At 41.3% G+C, this 16,836-nt stretch overlaps 12 protein-coding genes across 12 annotated transcripts; 8 read left to right on the top strand and 4 right to left on the bottom strand.

Moving 5' to 3' along the window:
* Positions 1 to 88: 88 nt before the first annotated feature.
* Positions 89 to 730, top strand: NNF1 (MIND complex subunit NNF1; the record flags this gene model as incomplete). Its single annotated transcript, XM_018132007.1, has 1 exon — positions 89 to 730. One exon carries the CDS (start codon positions 89 to 91, stop codon positions 728 to 730), a length of 642 nt encoding a protein of 213 aa, XP_017987415.1.
* Positions 731 to 845: 115 nt separating this feature from the next.
* On the bottom strand, positions 846 to 4,859 carry EDE1 (Ede1p; the record flags this gene model as incomplete). The annotated part of the gene is made up of 1 exon (XM_018132006.1): positions 846 to 4,859. One exon carries the CDS (start codon positions 4,857 to 4,859, stop codon positions 846 to 848), a length of 4,014 nt encoding a protein of 1,337 aa, XP_017987416.1.
* A 347-nt stretch (positions 4,860 to 5,206) lies between these two features.
* Positions 5,207 to 5,663, top strand: AW171_hschr42314 (uncharacterized protein; the record flags this gene model as incomplete). Its single annotated transcript, XM_018132005.1, is given in 1 exon segment — positions 5,207 to 5,663. Coding segments are annotated over 1 exon segment (456 nt in total).
* Positions 5,664 to 5,724: 61 nt separating this feature from the next.
* On the bottom strand, positions 5,725 to 6,519 carry RSM7 (mitochondrial 37S ribosomal protein uS7m; the record flags this gene model as incomplete). The annotated part of the gene is made up of 1 exon (XM_018132004.1): positions 5,725 to 6,519. The coding sequence occupies one exon, from the start codon at positions 6,517 to 6,519 to the stop codon at positions 5,725 to 5,727; it is 795 nt and encodes a 264-aa protein (XP_017987418.1).
* Positions 6,520 to 6,985: 466 nt separating this feature from the next.
* On the top strand, positions 6,986 to 8,284 carry PSY4 (Psy4p; the record flags this gene model as incomplete). Its single annotated transcript, XM_018132003.1, has 1 exon — positions 6,986 to 8,284. The coding sequence occupies one exon, from the start codon at positions 6,986 to 6,988 to the stop codon at positions 8,282 to 8,284; it is 1,299 nt and encodes a 432-aa protein (XP_017987419.1).
* A 490-nt stretch (positions 8,285 to 8,774) lies between these two features.
* On the bottom strand, positions 8,775 to 10,109 carry COR1 (ubiquinol--cytochrome-c reductase subunit COR1; the record flags this gene model as incomplete). Its single annotated transcript, XM_018132002.1, has 1 exon — positions 8,775 to 10,109. The coding sequence occupies one exon, from the start codon at positions 10,107 to 10,109 to the stop codon at positions 8,775 to 8,777; it is 1,335 nt and encodes a 444-aa protein (XP_017987420.1).
* A 750-nt stretch (positions 10,110 to 10,859) lies between these two features.
* Positions 10,860 to 11,216, top strand: ECM13 (Ecm13p; the record flags this gene model as incomplete). Its single annotated transcript, XM_018132001.1, has 1 exon — positions 10,860 to 11,216. The coding sequence occupies one exon, from the start codon at positions 10,860 to 10,862 to the stop codon at positions 11,214 to 11,216; it is 357 nt and encodes a 118-aa protein (XP_017987421.1).
* Positions 11,217 to 11,693: 477 nt separating this feature from the next.
* Positions 11,694 to 13,427, top strand: CPS1 (Gly-Xaa carboxypeptidase; the record flags this gene model as incomplete). The annotated part of the gene is made up of 1 exon (XM_018132000.1): positions 11,694 to 13,427. One exon carries the CDS (start codon positions 11,694 to 11,696, stop codon positions 13,425 to 13,427), a length of 1,734 nt encoding a protein of 577 aa, XP_017987422.1.
* Positions 13,428 to 13,516: 89 nt separating this feature from the next.
* PRE7 (proteasome core particle subunit beta 6) lies at positions 13,517 to 14,341 on the top strand (the record flags this gene model as incomplete). Its single annotated transcript, XM_018131999.1, has 1 exon — positions 13,517 to 14,341. One exon carries the CDS (start codon positions 13,517 to 13,519, stop codon positions 14,339 to 14,341), a length of 825 nt encoding a protein of 274 aa, XP_017987423.1.
* A 165-nt stretch (positions 14,342 to 14,506) lies between these two features.
* Positions 14,507 to 15,166, bottom strand: ERD2 (Erd2p; the record flags this gene model as incomplete). Its single annotated transcript, XM_018131998.1, has 1 exon — positions 14,507 to 15,166. The coding sequence occupies one exon, from the start codon at positions 15,164 to 15,166 to the stop codon at positions 14,507 to 14,509; it is 660 nt and encodes a 219-aa protein (XP_017987424.1).
* Positions 15,167 to 15,472: 306 nt separating this feature from the next.
* On the top strand, positions 15,473 to 15,634 carry MIN6 (Min6p; the record flags this gene model as incomplete). The annotated part of the gene is made up of 1 exon (XM_018131997.1): positions 15,473 to 15,634. The coding sequence occupies one exon, from the start codon at positions 15,473 to 15,475 to the stop codon at positions 15,632 to 15,634; it is 162 nt and encodes a 53-aa protein (XP_017987425.1).
* A 612-nt stretch (positions 15,635 to 16,246) lies between these two features.
* Positions 16,247 to 16,804, top strand: SOD1 (superoxide dismutase SOD1; the record flags this gene model as incomplete). The annotated part of the gene is made up of 2 exons (XM_018131996.1): positions 16,247 to 16,259; positions 16,353 to 16,804. The coding sequence occupies 2 exons, from the start codon at positions 16,247 to 16,249 to the stop codon at positions 16,802 to 16,804; spliced, it is 465 nt and encodes a 154-aa protein (XP_017987426.1).
* Between the last annotated feature and the right edge of the window lie 32 nt (positions 16,805 to 16,836).

Here is a 16,836-nt window from a genome sequence, read left to right on the forward strand (position 1 = left end):
AAAAGTTAAATATATTATTTCCTATAATTCCTTCATCACGTTTATTACGACGATGCGTAAACCATAAAAGGATGCTAAATAAACGATCATGAGCCACTCTGATGACAATCCAATACCGAGTAATCATAGAATAAGATTCAAAAGGCTTAATCAAGTTTGTGATAAAGCTTTATCACAGTCAATTGCGAAATTACAGAACTGGGAAAAGTTATCGAGCTGTTATCCGGAATATATCTCAACAAAAGAGGGTTATATTAACTTGAAAACATGCCAAAGCCAAGTATGTGAGTTCTGGTGGGATCTGTGTAAGCAGGAATTTGAAGCTATATTTGATGAACGTAAAGTTAAGGAAAAATTGGATGAATTAGACGATTTAATTCTCAAGGCCAGGGATAGAAGTAACTCAAATAGTGGCAAAGGGAATGCATTATGCGTTGAGAAACTCACTCCTGATGACATCATGAAGGGAAATATACAAAAAGCCAAGAAAGAGACCATAAATCGGTTAGATGAAAACCTTGAAACCTTAGATGGTATGAATAAGGAACTACAGACTGAATTGTCTAAGCTAAATGAATCAATAAATGAAGAGCTAAAAACATTAGAGGGGATATATGACCGTTGGTTAGGTACTAATATCAGTAGCGGTGCTTCAGAATTGAAGCAAGGTGTAGAAAATATGCTTTTAGAGGTACAGGACCAGCTCTGCGAGGAAGAAGCAAATAGATGACAACTAATAACTACATTAATTTATAACCTTACGTGCTACATTGTATACATATACATTATTGATAATCTTTTTTGGGTATACTTTCCAAGATGCTCATGCTACACCCTATAAATTATTAGCTGTTGTCTAGTAAAAAGTTAGTAGCCGCTTCTAAGTCCCAGTTGCATTTGTTTAATGCATTAGTAGCTTCGCTATTACTAAAACCCATGCTTTCTAGTTCTTGGACAGCAGCTGGAACAATAGGCGCACCGGTTGAATGAACGGCGGTCTCTTTTGTAGGAGATTTTACTGCAGATACGTTCATGAAAGAATTCTTTGGGTCATTTGGTCTTGTTATAGGATTCATGCTCGACCTATTAGTTTCATATGCCGGGAAAATTTCATCCCATTCATCACGGTCGTTAACTGAAACAGGTTGGTTGTTTGCGGAACTGCTGAACACAGGGTGTGGGGCGTCAATGAATCCAGAATTATTCAGATTATCATGATCGAAACCAATGGGTGCAGTCTCAAATTCAGCACTAGGATCCAGACGAGGGGTTGCACCCAGCTCATCCTCAGGGGATGCCTGCTCTAAATCTTCAAAAGCAAAGTCGTCGAAAACAATTTCTGAGCTCTTCGTTTTCTGCAGTTCCTCAGGATCTAAGAGCTCTGAGTTTTCCAGGTAAGGCATACTATTACCATAAGAGGGGGTGGTTTGAGCATTTAAGGTGGGCACAGGTGAAACAGGTTCCACCATATACCCTTCTGTAGTCTTTACAGGTGTAGAAATAGATGGAATACGAACGCTAGCGGTTTGATTAAGCTGTTGATTTGAGAAATGATGCGTAGAAGGAGAACTTTCAGAAACATTTTCTTTCATTATATGAGTGGATGAAGTGGTAGGCATGTTTTCTCCCGAAGTGATTGATGCAGGTTGTAACGTAATGTTTTCGTTATCGTGCTCAGCAGCACCACCAATAGGTGTCGCTGGGGTCATACGATAGAATCCAGCGTCTGCTGAGGGAACTTCTCTGGAACTATGGTACAAATATTCGCTAATTCCACTGTCAGAATCGAGCATATTACTATGTGCTGTGCTGGCAAGGGATTGGTCAGTACCCGAGGAATCAACCAGATTACTGCTTTTTAATTGGCTCTTCGAAGCTGAAGGAGGATCACTTATAGTTTTGGAATTATCGTCATAATCCAGATCGTCCCATCCTCCAGGAATAGATTTATCTGCGGCATGGGTCAGATCTCTCTCACATTCTTCATCAATAATATCAGACTCCTTAGGAGGCAGTCTGGTATGCTCTCCTGTAACTTCCGGTATATCAGTCTCTTCCTCATCCCTAACAGATTGTGGAGCATTATTGGCAGTAGACGAAGTCATAGATTCCGATCTAGGAATTCTGTATACATTCATATCACCTTCGTCCATTGCTTGTGCTACAGTTTCAGCACTAGCAATATGTTCCTCCTCATCAAGTTCAGTTTGCGATGGCGAAGTAGGAATATCTTTATCGAAAACGCTGTCTTGTTTACCTTCATCATCTTGCGGTAATCCGACTGGTAAAGATACATTATCACGAATTTCGGATTTAGCTTTTGTACTAGAGGTCTGATCATCAGTAATAATTTCAGCGTTTTTAGATTCAGAAGCAAAGGAAATATTTTGCTTCTCAACTGTTTCCTCGGTTGGAGGTTGAATAGGACTTTTTTCGTCAGTATGCAAATTTTCCTCCTTCTCTTCAAGTTTTTGCTGGAGAACCTCCTTTTCCGCCAATTCGTACTCTAAACGCTTTTTGTTTAACTCTTCGAACATTTTCTGTAATTTCAAGTTTTCTGCCTGATATCTTTGCTCATTCTCAGTTATCTCTTTTGTCCGTTGGACCAAATCTTTCTCTCTTTCTCCAAATTCACGGTATTTATTCTCTAATTCATGGGATCTTGAGACAAATTCTTGATGCTTCCGTTCCATTTCACTATGTTGTTTTTCAATGTTAACACGATATTCATCTAACTCTTTGCCTTTGTTAATAAACAGAACAAGTTGTTCATCTATACCCTTGATCTCGGCTTGCAAATTTGCCACTGTTATCTGACTCAATTCTTCTTGCTTTGCGTTAACGCTAAGTAATGATTTTTCTTGCTTTACTTGCCGCTGTTTTTCCGTTAAATCTCTACGCATAGTTGCCGCCAGATTATTGTATTGGCTAATACGTCCTGTTGTTTCCATATTTGTATGCTTCGTTTCCTCCAACTCATCCTTAACTCTCAGTAACTGTGATTGAACTTCATTATACTCTTCCTCAGCAACCTTTAGCTCTTGCTCTAACAGCTTCAATTCTTTACGCGATCTCACTAATTGGGTTTCAAGTTCATCAACTTCTAGTCTTTCCTTTTCGTATGAACTGCGTAAAGAAGTTAGCTTTGTTTCGGTCTTTGACTTTAACTGAGCTATCTCATCCAGATCATGCTTAATATTTGTCCTCTTTTCACTTAACATTGTTGCTTGGGTAGTCAAGGAGCTAATCTGGTTTGATAGATTGGCTAATTCAATAGAAGGCTCGGATTGATAACCAGTTCCACCACCAGGAGAAGCTGTTCCTTCCCAGTTTCCACTTTGAGAGGGCTCAGGAACTTCAGTTAACGCTGCACTGCTCATAGGAGGAGTTGAAGTATATGATAGCTGCTTCTGAGAAGGGCTATGAGAGGCATAAGGTTGAAGATTTGAGTGCATTGGATAATGATCACCACCATAGTGCTGAGTAGCGCTTCTTTGGAGATTCCCTTCATATGGTTTGCTGCTCTGCTGCGATGCACCATAATTCCCAAGACTCGAAGATCTCTCTAATCCAGGTACAACTTGTCTCGATGTTGTACCAATTGAACTACCTGTGTTGTTTGAAACCGCCTGGTAAGAACGGTTGGGCTGGCCGTCAAATGATGGATTCAATGTCAGCAGTTCATTGAGGGAGCTGCTTCCTTTCTGCGGTTGAGGACGTTCAAAGTGGGGCTTGGTATCCCTGGATGGGATTACTGGCTGTTTGTTGTAAGCTGGTGCTGGTGGATAATACTGTTGTTGGGGAGCATTTCCAGAATGCAAGCCTAAAGCGGGAGAGTTTAACAACTGATCTGGTACAATATCTGGAAATTCGATTCCAGCGTTTTTCTTCTGAATTAAAAACATTGCAATGGCAAATTCAGTTTTTGTAAATACAGGATTATTATAAATGTCTGCCAGATCCCAGATTGTTGCCAAAACTTCTTGGCTTAATTTTGAAGTAAGAAAGAATGGAACCAAAACATCAGCACCCAAAGCACCAGCCTTATTTTTATCCAAAGCGTCAAATATACTATCAAATTGCTGTTTCTTCTCGTAAGTCAAAGTCCAGTCATTTGAGATGTTAGTAAAGGAGTTTGACGACAGGCGAGCCAACGTACCAGTTCTAGCAATAGAAGAAGACGTCGATAACCCAGTAGAGTCTCTACTCAGAGGTGCCAGATTAGAAGGAGCACTGGTACGCCATATCTCTGGAGGAAGTGACGTGGGTAATTTAGTAGCACTAGGGTGCTTATTTAAAGTTAGCTGAATCAAGTGCATTGCGATAACAAACTCCGTCTTATCTAGGCTGCCAGAATTATTCCTGTCGCACAGCGTCCAAATTGAACCAAGCACAACATTTGGCAACTTAGCCTTCAAAAAAACCTCCTTGGCCTTTGCTCCCGATATCCTAACCCCATCCTCAGAAGATCTGTCAAAGAGTTGACTGAATTTCGCATAGTCATGTGGCGTAACAGGTGGTATACCACTATATCCCGCCCCTGCAAGCGTCGTCATTTGCGACGGAGGCGCTTCGTATAACTCCGAAGTAACTGAAAGTTGCGGGTTCAACTGTAGATGACCAATCGCACGCATTGCCGCGGAGAACTGACTGATATTCAAAAATCCCTGTTGCTCTGTATCGACTAATGACCACACCCTTGACAATAATTGGCTGCTTAGCCCCGAATTACTAAAATATGATTTTAAAGTGTCACCCGTAACAATACCAAATTCATCACGGTCAAGTGATCTAAACTGTGAACCAAAACTTGCATTCTCCTCTTTTGATAGAGGAACCTTAAAGTTTATAACTGCCATTACGTTGAATATTGAACAATACACCGAATAACTTTAAGCAAACTCCAACGCAGTGCATAAAACTCAAGCAAACAATTAGTAGCTTATCAAAGTCCAATGGAATGGATAGTCACTACCTTTGTAAAGTTAAATTACTGTTATCACTTAATGTTATACTTACGGTGGCTGTTTTCATTTTACTTGGTCTTAAATTTGAAAGTTGATCAGAAACATATTTGAAGCCCGGGTAACTACAGTTATAAGGGTATCGTTTATTTACAGAACTTGAAGGTGTCAATAAACCGGCAATTAGGCACCAACAGCGCTATTAACAAGGGTTAGTGTTGCATACATATACTTATTGAGTAATGATATCTGCAAAAATCCGCTGGAAGTACTTTTCTGCGCTCTTTATGTGCGTTATTTGTACTATTTATCTTAGGCATCACCACGAATGCTAAACTCAAAAGTATAACTAAGGATAATGACAAATTAGCTCACTTTGTAGCCTTTTTTGTGGATACTTGGTTGTTTGTAAGATGCATTGTTCCGAAGTACATTGATACCGAGGCTATATTTGGACGCTTTGGGCCGCTTCGTCGTATAGTAGCGTATGGGGACTTGGATTCTGGCCAAACTGTGATGGTCTATAGAATTCCTAAATACGTGCTCGTTATTGGACTTGTGATAGTTGCTGCAGTCGGCAGCGAGTTACTGCAGCCTGTTTTATCAGGAGGTAAGAGGACTTTTGATGTTTGGGACATAGCGGGGAATCTCCTTGGCGGATTAACGGGCGTAGCAGGAGGTTACCTATGCGAAATGTAAAAAGGAAGGCTAATTGAATATTTACATATATATACAGTTTAATAAGCTCAGAAGCTGCCTTCTAGTTCAACTTGATGTACGCTCTGTGTGCGATAGCGGACTTATGAATTTCGTCACGTTTTTGGAAACCGGTACTTTCGCCTTTGTATACTGCAACAAGTTCTTGTCCCAGACGAACAGCAATGTCATCTGATTTCCTCTTGGATGAACTTTCAAGAATCCACTTCCATGCAAGACGGATTCTTTGTCTCTGCGTTAAAGGCACTGGGATTTCAGCTGCCTTAGCAACACGGGTCTTGAACTTTCTGACTATCATCAAGGGAGCCAAGTCGTCCAAAGATTTCTTTAAAACTGGGAGTGGGTCCTTCCTGGTAACACAGAACACTATATACAAGGCACGCGACAGTATCTTATGTGCTTTTTCTTTTTTTCCATGCCTCATAATCATGTTGACGACTTGGTCGAAAACCTCGTCCTTCTTCAAAGGGATTGGGACACTCTTTAAACTTTCCCACTCAGCTAGCTGCTCAGCAGTTGGCTCAAACTTGTTCTGCATAGTTTCCATCAGTTGCTGATAACTTACTCCGGAGACACCTTGCTGAGACAAATTCATTTCGGAGAAAGACCCCTCTGCTAACTCCTTATCCAGTTCATCTAATGCAGCAATCCAACGATCTGCTTCTCCTTCTATCGTATTATCTGTATTTTTAATCAATTCTGCGTTTATTGGGGGATTGGATGGCAGCGTTGACTGCAATCTATACTGTAAAACACCCACAGGAGGCCTTATAGCTGCGCAAAAAGCGCTTGGTGTAAAACCTACTCTTGCATTTAATGATCTCCGCAGCAGAAACATCACTAAATCAACGTACAGCACCAATATACCTCTATTTAACTTCTAGTTAGCCTATAAATATTCAAAGTTCGGTGCCATTATAGAAAAATTTTTAATATTGAGAAGAAAGGGCATCTTTTACGTACATATTTACCGACGTTAAGATTTAAACAATATTTTGCAATAACCCTGACTATTAAACCAGAGTATCACTGTGGTCACCTTGTGGTATTATTGGTCAATATTCAACCCCGGAGAAACCATAATAGTAGACTATATAACGTTGCGTGTCAGTTTATGTAGAACTGATACCGTATATAGTAAAAAAAAAAGCTTATTCTTAAATATATCGACCATTATCTACTTTACGAGGGATAAAAAAGACAAAATTAAGCCACAAGTGGTGCTGAAGTATTGTAACGGTTGCGGAGTTGACGCTTAATACTTCTGTGGGGTTGGGTTTTTGAATTTTGTGAATACAATTATAATGATGGGAATAAAATCTAAGCAGTTGTACCAAGATCTGACGCAGATAGTCATCGAACGCGATGTTTCGCCTTTAGAATGCAATATTCCAAGTGAGTTTCTGGGAAGACTGTTTGAACATATGCTGGTTTCTATTCCGCAGGATATTTTTTCAAATGAAGGCGGCAGCGATGGGTGGGAGCATGATGTTGGTAGACTACAGCATGTCGTGGAATATATTGAGATAAATTTTGCTAGGAACAACACATACCCATTCACCATACAAAGGCTTTGTGAGCTTTGCTATCATCCTCTGAAATACTTTAAGATCCATGAATTGAAGAAATTTGTGAACGCGGTGGAGAAGGTAAGTTTCGTGAGGAGCAGCTGGACAAAAGACTACGGTGTATCTGAGAACTTACATAGTAGAGAAAATCCTGCAAATGGAAATCAAGTAGCACAAAGCATCGAGAACGGAGATAGTAGAGGTTATAGTGAGAATGTCTCAATATCGAAAATCCAGTGGTTAGGTTCTAGAGATACAGGCAATTTAAAAGATTTCATCGAGAAGATCGAGTCGATAGTGTCTGTTACCTTTGGTTATGATGAGGAAGAAGAAGAGGACGAAGAAGATAGAGATGTTATTATCCAGGAGTGCTACGAGGAAGACACAGGCGTAGATACAGAGGAGGAAGATGAAGAAGATCGAGACTATGTTTTAGATGAAGCATCCACCAGCGAAGATGAAGATGAAGATGATGGAGAAGACGATATGGAAGACGTTGGACCTGATCTACATAATGATGCACAGGGTGCAAATCAAAATGAAACTTATGGGTATGATAAACAGTCGGAGGCGTCCACAGGGCATAATATAGAGACCACTGAATCATATAATGGAGAAGTTGCATCCGTTTTAGAGGACCTGGGCATCGATGCCGGGATTAATTTAAGCGGCACCAAAAGAAGACCTACAAAAGATTTGGACGGATTTAATTTCAGGGAAACGAAGTCTGAGCTCACAGAGGACCAGCTAGAAGATAGACCAGAAAGTTCAATACTAATAAATTCTCCACACTTCGGAAATTCGGTTAGAGGAGACGACGAGTCTACAAACAATATGAATAACAATGTTTTCGATTCTGGAGAACATAAATCAGCTAGCTTGGGCCATATGCATGCTTCCGAGCGAACTCAGCCAATCTTAATATCACCAACTGAGGTAAAAGAGAACACAGAGAAGATGACAGCTATTTCACAAGAAGATAGTCCACTAAGGCATAGGGCAAAAGGAAATACACATGTAGCACCAATACTATGATATGTGATGCACGTGTAGAATAGAACTTGTGACGATTTATGGATTTCAGCATTTTTATTCTTTATTCACACTCGGACTTGTATACTAAACATCGAATATAAGAATGATGTATTATGTTATCCGATACAATAAATAAGTGAAAGGGAAAGTACTTTATAGGATATAAATAAGATATCTATTTGATTTTTAAGTTTGACTACTGACAGGCCGAATTTTCTTTTCTGATGATTTCTATTGGAACAAAGATTTGAAGCACGTAAATCAGAATAATGCATTAAGAGAACCCTAACAGTCAGTGTTTCACAATGTTCATGGATCTTTCATAAATATTGATAGGTATGGAATTGATTGCCATTTGACCTCATGTTGCTGGGTTTTGTTTTCAATGGTCCACTTTGTTCTTTATTCCGATAATATATTAACTAGAATGGCTAAAAAGAGGGAGTAGGAAGAACGTAGTGATGAATATTTACAAACTAGTAGTAGCCGTTTACCATCTCATCATGGACATGTCGTTTCTGATCCTCATGTAGTCTAGCAAGCCCTCGATTTGACCGGTACCACAAACAGCAACATCGTGGTCCCACAATCTCGCATTAGCCCACTTCTTGACACTAGCAACGTTTACACTGTCGATCTTGGCAAAAACTTCAGACAAAGCTGGGCTAGCACCACGAGCCAACGTCTGAGCACCTAATCTGATGGCAGCAGTCGCGTTGTCAGAGTTAGCAGTAGCCAACTTCAATTTCAACAACTTCTTAGCACGAGCGATTTCAGTCTCTGTGATAGAAATGGACAACCTGTTCCATTGCTTCAATGTAAAGTGGACCAAGTCATCGATTTGCCCAAAGTTGGTAGTGATAGCAGAGAAACCAAATAGACCGGAGTCCTTGTAGGATAGAGAGTAGTGTTCCATGTAATCAGCCAAATGCGATTCTGACACAGTGTCTAACAACTTAACACCTTGTAACTTGGAGGCTGGCTCAGTGTGCATGTAGGTACCAAACACCTCAGCAGCAACTTGAGCAACATAGTAGTTTGGAGAAGTGACTGGCTCACCTTCAGCGGCAATGGAAATCCAAGCCTTTGGCAAAGTGTCATCTCTTAGTCTGATTTCAGAACCCAAGAAGGACGATGGCTTAGACTCCACCTTGCTGCCAGAGGACAGCGAAACTTGTGACTCAACAGCTCTTAGCAAAGATTCGTGAGAGATATTACCGCTACCAACAATGACGGCGTTGGAAGAAACAAAGTGGTGCTTTAGGAAGGATTGAAGATCAGAGTTTTCCAAAAGGCTCAAAGATTCCTCAGTACCTCTCTTTGGCAAGCTCAATGGGGTGTTTTGGAACGCAGTAGCGTGCAAGTGCTCCATCACACGCTCAGCATGCTCATTCTCCTCAAAGGCATTGACAGCTTTGATCGTCTTGGATTTAGCCTCTAGGAATACAGAATCGCTTAGCGGCTTGGACAACTTGTCTTGTAGGAAGTCTAGGGCCTTGTTGACGCCAGAAGCGGTGGTGTTCACAACATAGGACTGGTACTCCCTGTCAACGGCAGAGGTCAAACTATATCCACTTTTAGCCGCTTCTGCACCGTAAGCGCTCTTGAAAGCCGTAGAAAACAAGTTCGATACACCGTTGTTGTATGGGTTCTCGGAAGAAGCACCCGATCCAAACACAACACCAACAGAAGCTGTGTGAGAAGCAGGGTTACCCTCAGTAGCAACAATAATCCCGTTAGACAATTCTGTGATTTCTGGTTTTGGAGCTACCGTAGTAGAAATGGATCTCTTCAATAAAGAAGATCTAGCAATGGATCTCAACATCTTTTATTTGATCAATATCGAATTCTCGGCCGCCTGTAATTAAAGCTCAGTTATTGCAGTTAAATCCGCCAACCTATGAAGAGCTCACGAAGTAATGACCTGGTAAATTGCGCAAGTTATTCGCCCTCTTGCCACTGAATAAACTATAACGTCTACACGCTAAGAAAACCTTACTAGCTGGACTACGCTTCCACCGCCCAGCGAAGAAACGAAAATTATCGGTCCGCCCTTACTACGCGGTGTCCGGCAGTAGAAATAGCACGCTATGATTGGTTCGTGTAACACGATGCCATCGAGCAGAACGCGTGCACGGAACAGGTCAGCTGATATTGAGTTGATGATTAAACCCAGTCACAGGTTAATAGGAAAGATAAGAAGTCGTACGGAGGTAACCGTGGGGGCTGTGACGAAGACTAGTGCACACGCTCGAGTAGGTCACCCAAAAGTACGCATTTCCATATCTTCAATTTTGTAGCGCTGAAGAGCTCGCATTATGGGTGATCCGTAACCTATGTCAATGGGATACGTCCCAGAACAGGAACAAACGGAATTCCGATCCCACAATCTAAATTTAAGAGTTTTGGTAAGCCCATTGTGTGCAATGTTCTAGGCTATATAAAGATATTCTTATAATAGGGCTGCATATTTATTGGTATAGTTTTGCGTCTGACTGAAGCAGCAACCTTCTACACCGCATCAAGTAGAGGTGAAGATTTGTATAAAAAAGCTAGCTATCTAGAGGTTATACGTATGGCAGGTAATAGGCTATCTACGTCGGAGTTATACTTGTTGGCTAACATGGCCAGACACAAGCTTTTGACGGCTGCGCAGGTTGGGCACCAGGATCATGATTTGAGAATACTTGTTGGGCATGCCAACCTGCTAGATAGCTTAACTGAGATGCTGAACCACGAGCACATGTATATGCATTCGACGGTTTATATCGAAAATAATGAGCGGGTTGGGGAGGTTAATGAGTATACCGAAGTGTTGTCAATTGTGACTGTTGACTACGATCACGAGGACTTTCAAAGAGATCTAGATCACGATGTGCTAGGTTTCCCCTCTGTTGTTTCGTCTGATCTTGTTCCATGCTTTAACACCTGAAGCAAGGTGACGGAGAAAAAGCCTAGTTGGAGTAGTTCTGGATACCTACGGGCGGGCAAGATAAATGATAATGTTAGACACTTATGAAACCATAAGAAGCATAAAGTACACGCAGCGCGGGACGTCAAGTACATTGCAGTAAGTGGGTTTTTATGTGGTAGTGTTGTGTTCGTTGTATAACCGTTATCGTCTTTTAATTTTAAAATGTATAAATTACATAATGGTGCTTAGCGGATGACGCTGCTGTGAGGCAGACTATACCGCGGCACCCCATATGTAAATCGTACTGAGATGTATTTGTTATAATATATATGCTTGGACTAAGCGGACGTAATTGGCTGCGAGGAAGCTTTTTACCTTATCGTAAAAGTTAATCTAAATATAGTTGATTAGTTCACGGAGAAGTTTCCAGTAATTAATTTCCCCTAAACTAATTAATGGTTAAAGTACCTTACAGGTAGGCTAGACTAACGAAGTATGGTTCAATTAGCAAATGATAAGAATAAGAATGAGGATAACAACCCGCGGCCCAATAGGCGTGGAAAGTGGGTTTATGTAATTATCCTAGGGGCTGCTTTCCTCGGGTGGTATACCTGGAGGGGTAATTTGTATCAGGGGGAAAGTAAAGAATTTGATGAATTACAGTGCCCATCCTTCGAGAAGGTACGTGGCATTGCGGTCGAAAATACCAGACGGCTATTAACTGATACTGCGGTAATTGATTCCACAGTCCGAAAGCTTCAGAATGCGGTAAGAATACCCACTGAAATATCCGTTAACATACCAGATCCCGGGGTTTATCCAGACAATGAAGCTTGGGACAGCTTCAAGCTGCTACATGAGCAGCTAGCCAAAGATTTCCCTCTCGTTTGGTCTAAGTTGAAGGTGGAAAAGGTGAACACTTACAGCTTATTGATTACGTGGGAGGGATCTAAGCGCGACCTTAAGCCAATGATGCTGGCTGCGCATATGGATGTTATTCCTGTTGAGCGTAAAACATGGCATGAATGGAAATACCCCCCATTTAGTGGGGATTTGAAGGAGGGAGCCGTTTGGGGACGTGGAGCATTTGATAACAAAAACAAGTTGGTAGCTTCCCTACAGGCCTTGGAGTATATCTTGGAGAATGAGCCAGACTTTGTCCCCTCAAGGACAATCTTGGTTGCGTTAGGTTGCGACGAAGAGGTTGGCGGAAGGTATGGAGCAGCTCACTTGTATTTATTGCTTCTAGGCAGATATGGCGAAAAAGGTATTTACTCTATCTATGATGAGGGTGTTGCAGGAATATCTAACATCGGTGGTCAAGATTATGCAATTCCCGCCATCGGAGAGAAAGGACATATCGCCGTAGCCTTTAATTTAACTACACCTGGGGGCCATGCTTCTGTTCCACCTGAGCACACGTCGATTGGTATTGCGGCGCGTTTAATCACCTACATTGAAGATGAGACTTTACCAACTTTGCTGTACAAAGGAAGCCAAACTTTGCAATTATTCCAGTGTATCGCCCAGTACTCTGAAAACATCCCTCAAACATTGAAGAATGATTTAAAGAAAGTTCTGAACGACCGTAACGCCAACGACCGCGTGGTGAAGAGCTTCACGTCCATTTTGGGCCCGGAGGTGAACTCAATGTTGCGTACAACAAAAGCTGTTACTATAATAAATGGCGGAATTATCACTAATGCTGTGCCAGAGACGGTCTCATTTGTCGTTGACTCTAGGATTGCAGTGGACTCTACAGTGAAGAAGACGGAGGATTTACTATCGTCCAAAGCGTACAAAATTGCAAAGTCGTTTAACCTTGGATTGGAAGTTAATGAGGAAGTTATTTTACCACCAACACCACAAGGTAACCTTGTGCTCTCCAGTATGTTTTCACTTGAACCTGCCCCATTGTCTCCAGACAACAGTGCTTGGAGAACATTCGCAGGTACGATCAAAAGTCTCTATGAAGAGGTTGTTTTTCCATTCGAAAACGGAAACGAAGACAAGGATATTGTAATTGTCCCAAGCATTATGTTTGCCAACACCGATACTGCTTTATATTGGAATCTCACTGACAATATCTACCGTTTCCAGCCTGGATTGATTCCACGTGATGCAATTAAGAAAATCCACTCAGTGGACGAACATATGCCTGTTCGCGCCCTTATGGATTCGCTTGCGTTCACCTACGACTATATTCATGCCGCGCAGGGCGTTGCATGAGATATTAGCCAGTTGTATAACGTTAACTACAGATTATAAATATTATGACCATCACTGCGATGAAGCCTTCAATCACGTGATTCTTTTTCATGACATTTATCTTCCTAAAGGGTGGCAAACTTGAAGATACATACAAAGCTTTGAAGACGATACGAAATAGAAGCTCCGCCCTAAAGCAACCAATAATTATGCAGAGCGCTATTCAATCAGATTACGGTAATGAAATACAGTCGGTTCCTATTGAACATAGGTTTAATCCCTACGATGATAATGGAGGTACAATTCTAGGAATCGCAAGCGAGGATTTCGCTATTATTGCAGGCGACACAAGACATACAACCGGTTACTCGATCAATTCACGTGAGGAGCCAAAAGTTTTTGACTGTGGTGATGATATTATCATCTCCGCAAATGGGTTTGCTGCTGACAGTGATGCGTTGATAAAGAGATTCCAAAATAGCGTGAAATGGTATCATTTTGACCACAACAAGAAGCTAAAGTTACAATCGGCCGCTAGAAATATACAACATATACTATATGCAAAGCGTATGTTTCCATATTATGTTCATACCATTGTTGCTGGCCTAGATGACGAAGGAAAGGGCGCATTATATTCTTTCGATCCAGTCGGATCTTACGAGCGTAACCAGTGCATAGCAGGAGGTGCAGCTGCAGCCTTGATCATGCCTTTCCTAGACAATCAAATCAGCTTTAAAAACCAATATGTCGCAGAGTCTAACGGCACAGAAAGAAAACCGCTCAAGGACTTATCGCTTGAAGATGTGATCAGGCTAGTGCGGGATGCGTTCAACTCCGCTACTGAAAGGCATATTCATGTTGGTGACAACCTTCAAATTATGATAGTCACTAAGGATGGAGTAAAGGAAGAATACTACGAATTGAAGAAGGATTGATGCTTCCAAAGGCAAAGCATCCAAGCATGGTACACGGTAAGCTTTAATTCTTTTTAAATAGTGAAAACTGCTTGTTCCTTTCAATATAAAGCATCTATACTAGATATATATTTTCAATGGAATATCAAACTAAATAAGAGTCACAAGCTCGCCGCTACTCATCTACTAAACAGGCAATGTAAACCCTGTACCCTCCCTGAGTACCTTTTTGTAGTAGATGTAGAAGAAATCCGAGTATATCAATGTCTGTATCACCCCAGTTACGATCGACAATCTGTCATAGCGCTTTTCAGCATAATATCTCCATATCCAGTTTGGAATATACATTGTACGATATAAGCCAAGGGCAAAAATATAATGAGTAGTCAACGTATCTGCCCGACCTGCCTTGGTCAACATAAAGAGCTGTGGTAAAATGGCAACACTCTCTAACCATACAGAAAATGACCATAGCAACTCTTGCACGGTAAACTTGCGATGGAAACAAAGAGCCATAACTGCACTAAAGAGCAGGATGAAACGGATCTTGAATGAGTCCCGCATAATCATATTTTGGTATGCAATTGGATTTGTTCTTTTGCTTTGCTTGATAATGAAAACCACATATATAGATGTTGCAATAAACACAATCTTCATCAAAGTATTGTACAGGGAATGGAATTTGTAAAAAAGGTCAATGTAACGTGTTATAAAGACAATTGAATATAACACCAAGGTCTTCAGCGAAATTCCATCAATCGAGTTAGTCCGTGTCACTGTATTGATCAATATTATGATACTCGCCAAGTGTGACGCATCTCCTGCTAACCTGAATATATTGGGCATTGCTAATTGGTGCTATGGTGCTTCCTACAAACCTTCTAGAGATGTCCCCCCTAGTAAAGATACAGAAAGCTGAAAATCGTATCAACTTTATCACCAAACCGTGTTTGGTCACGTGACACAAACAAGATTACCGCCAATAATAATTATGACAGTGAACTGCTAACAGCAGCGATCTCAGTGCCGTCCAGCATCTGACTCTCACGACAAGGGGATGTTTGAGCGTGTTGGCTGGCGCGCGTTTGGCTGAAAACCGAGCGGTCACCCGTCTTTCCAACTAACTCTTTAGCGACCACCAACGAAGCAAACATGTCCTTCTTTCACAATAATCCGCTCATAGAGCTATGCCACCGCATTACCCACAAACCCATGTCCATAGTAATGTGGTTATTCACGGGCCTTGTGGTCGCAAGCACTTTTAGCGTTATGCTTACAATGCCTGCCCCTAGGGATGGCGACGAACAAGATTAGATGCTGACTACAAGTACCCAACTACGAAATGTCTAACTAAATAGCGCTTATAATATAAGCAACATAGATTAAGTACCTAATCCTAACCGCTCATGTGACCGTTACGTTGTACCAGTGCGAGTCTTCTTCAACTGACCGCTGTTAAGTCGTACCCATTATAGTTTTCTACGTGCCGCTCACTTTATCGCAGCATTTCTCACGTTGGCACTCCCAAGCTGGCCTGACTCTAAGCTACGTTGAACATTTCTACGCTATGTAAGATCTCTAAATATAAGATTTCGCACCAACCGTTCTACCACAGCACAGCCCACCCCAACAGTCTCCCAACAACTCTCAACCCAGCGCCCAAACCGCCAGCGACAAGCAGCGCGCTCACTGTTATTAATATTTCGTCCTTGTTTTATATCAGGAATTGTTTCCGCCGAAAATCGGGTGGCGTTGCCATCCAATTAAATCCCAGAAAACGGTCACGTGAAATAGGGGCTACTACTAAAAATTTTGTATAATAATGCTCTATAACCTCTCGTAACCTCTCGACTCACCCGATCTTGGGCTTTCTATTATCAGCTCATAATTAGCGCATCAAAAACATAACAAAGAAAATTGGCTATAATGACTAAAGCAAGTATGTGTAACCTCTAATGGACGTTTCTAAACATAGTAATGTTTAAAAACTCTTAGCGGCTAATTTTACTAATAAAGAATTTTTTAATTACAGTTGCAGTATTGAAAGGAGACTCCAATGTTACAGGTGTTGTTCAGTTTGAACAACAGTCTGAGAACGATGAAACTCTAGTTACTTACGAAATTACTGGTTTTAAACCAGATACTTACCACGGGTTCCATATTCATGAATTCGGTGACAACACAAATGGTTGTATTTCGGCAGGTCCACATTTTAACCCGTTAAAAGCCACCCACGGTGCCCCAGAAGATGAAGTTAGACATGTTGGTGATCTAGGTAACGTGATTGTTAACGCGAATGGTGTTGCAAGCGGTACCATCAAGGACCGTCTAATTTCATTGTCCGGTCCTAACTCAATTATTGGCAGAACTGTCGTTGTTCACGAAGGCCGCGATGATTTGGGGAAGGGTTGTGATGAGGAATCTCTAAAGACAGGTAACGCAGGCGCCCGTAGTGCATGTGGTGTTGTTGGTATTGCAAACTGAATACTGAACAGTCAGCTATACCTTTATAAGTA

This window comes from Eremothecium sinecaudum, chromosome IV, assembly GCF_001548555.1.
Source record: "Eremothecium sinecaudum strain ATCC 58844 chromosome IV, complete sequence".
NCBI lineage: Eukaryota > Fungi > Ascomycota > Saccharomycetes > Saccharomycetales > Saccharomycetaceae > Eremothecium > Eremothecium sinecaudum.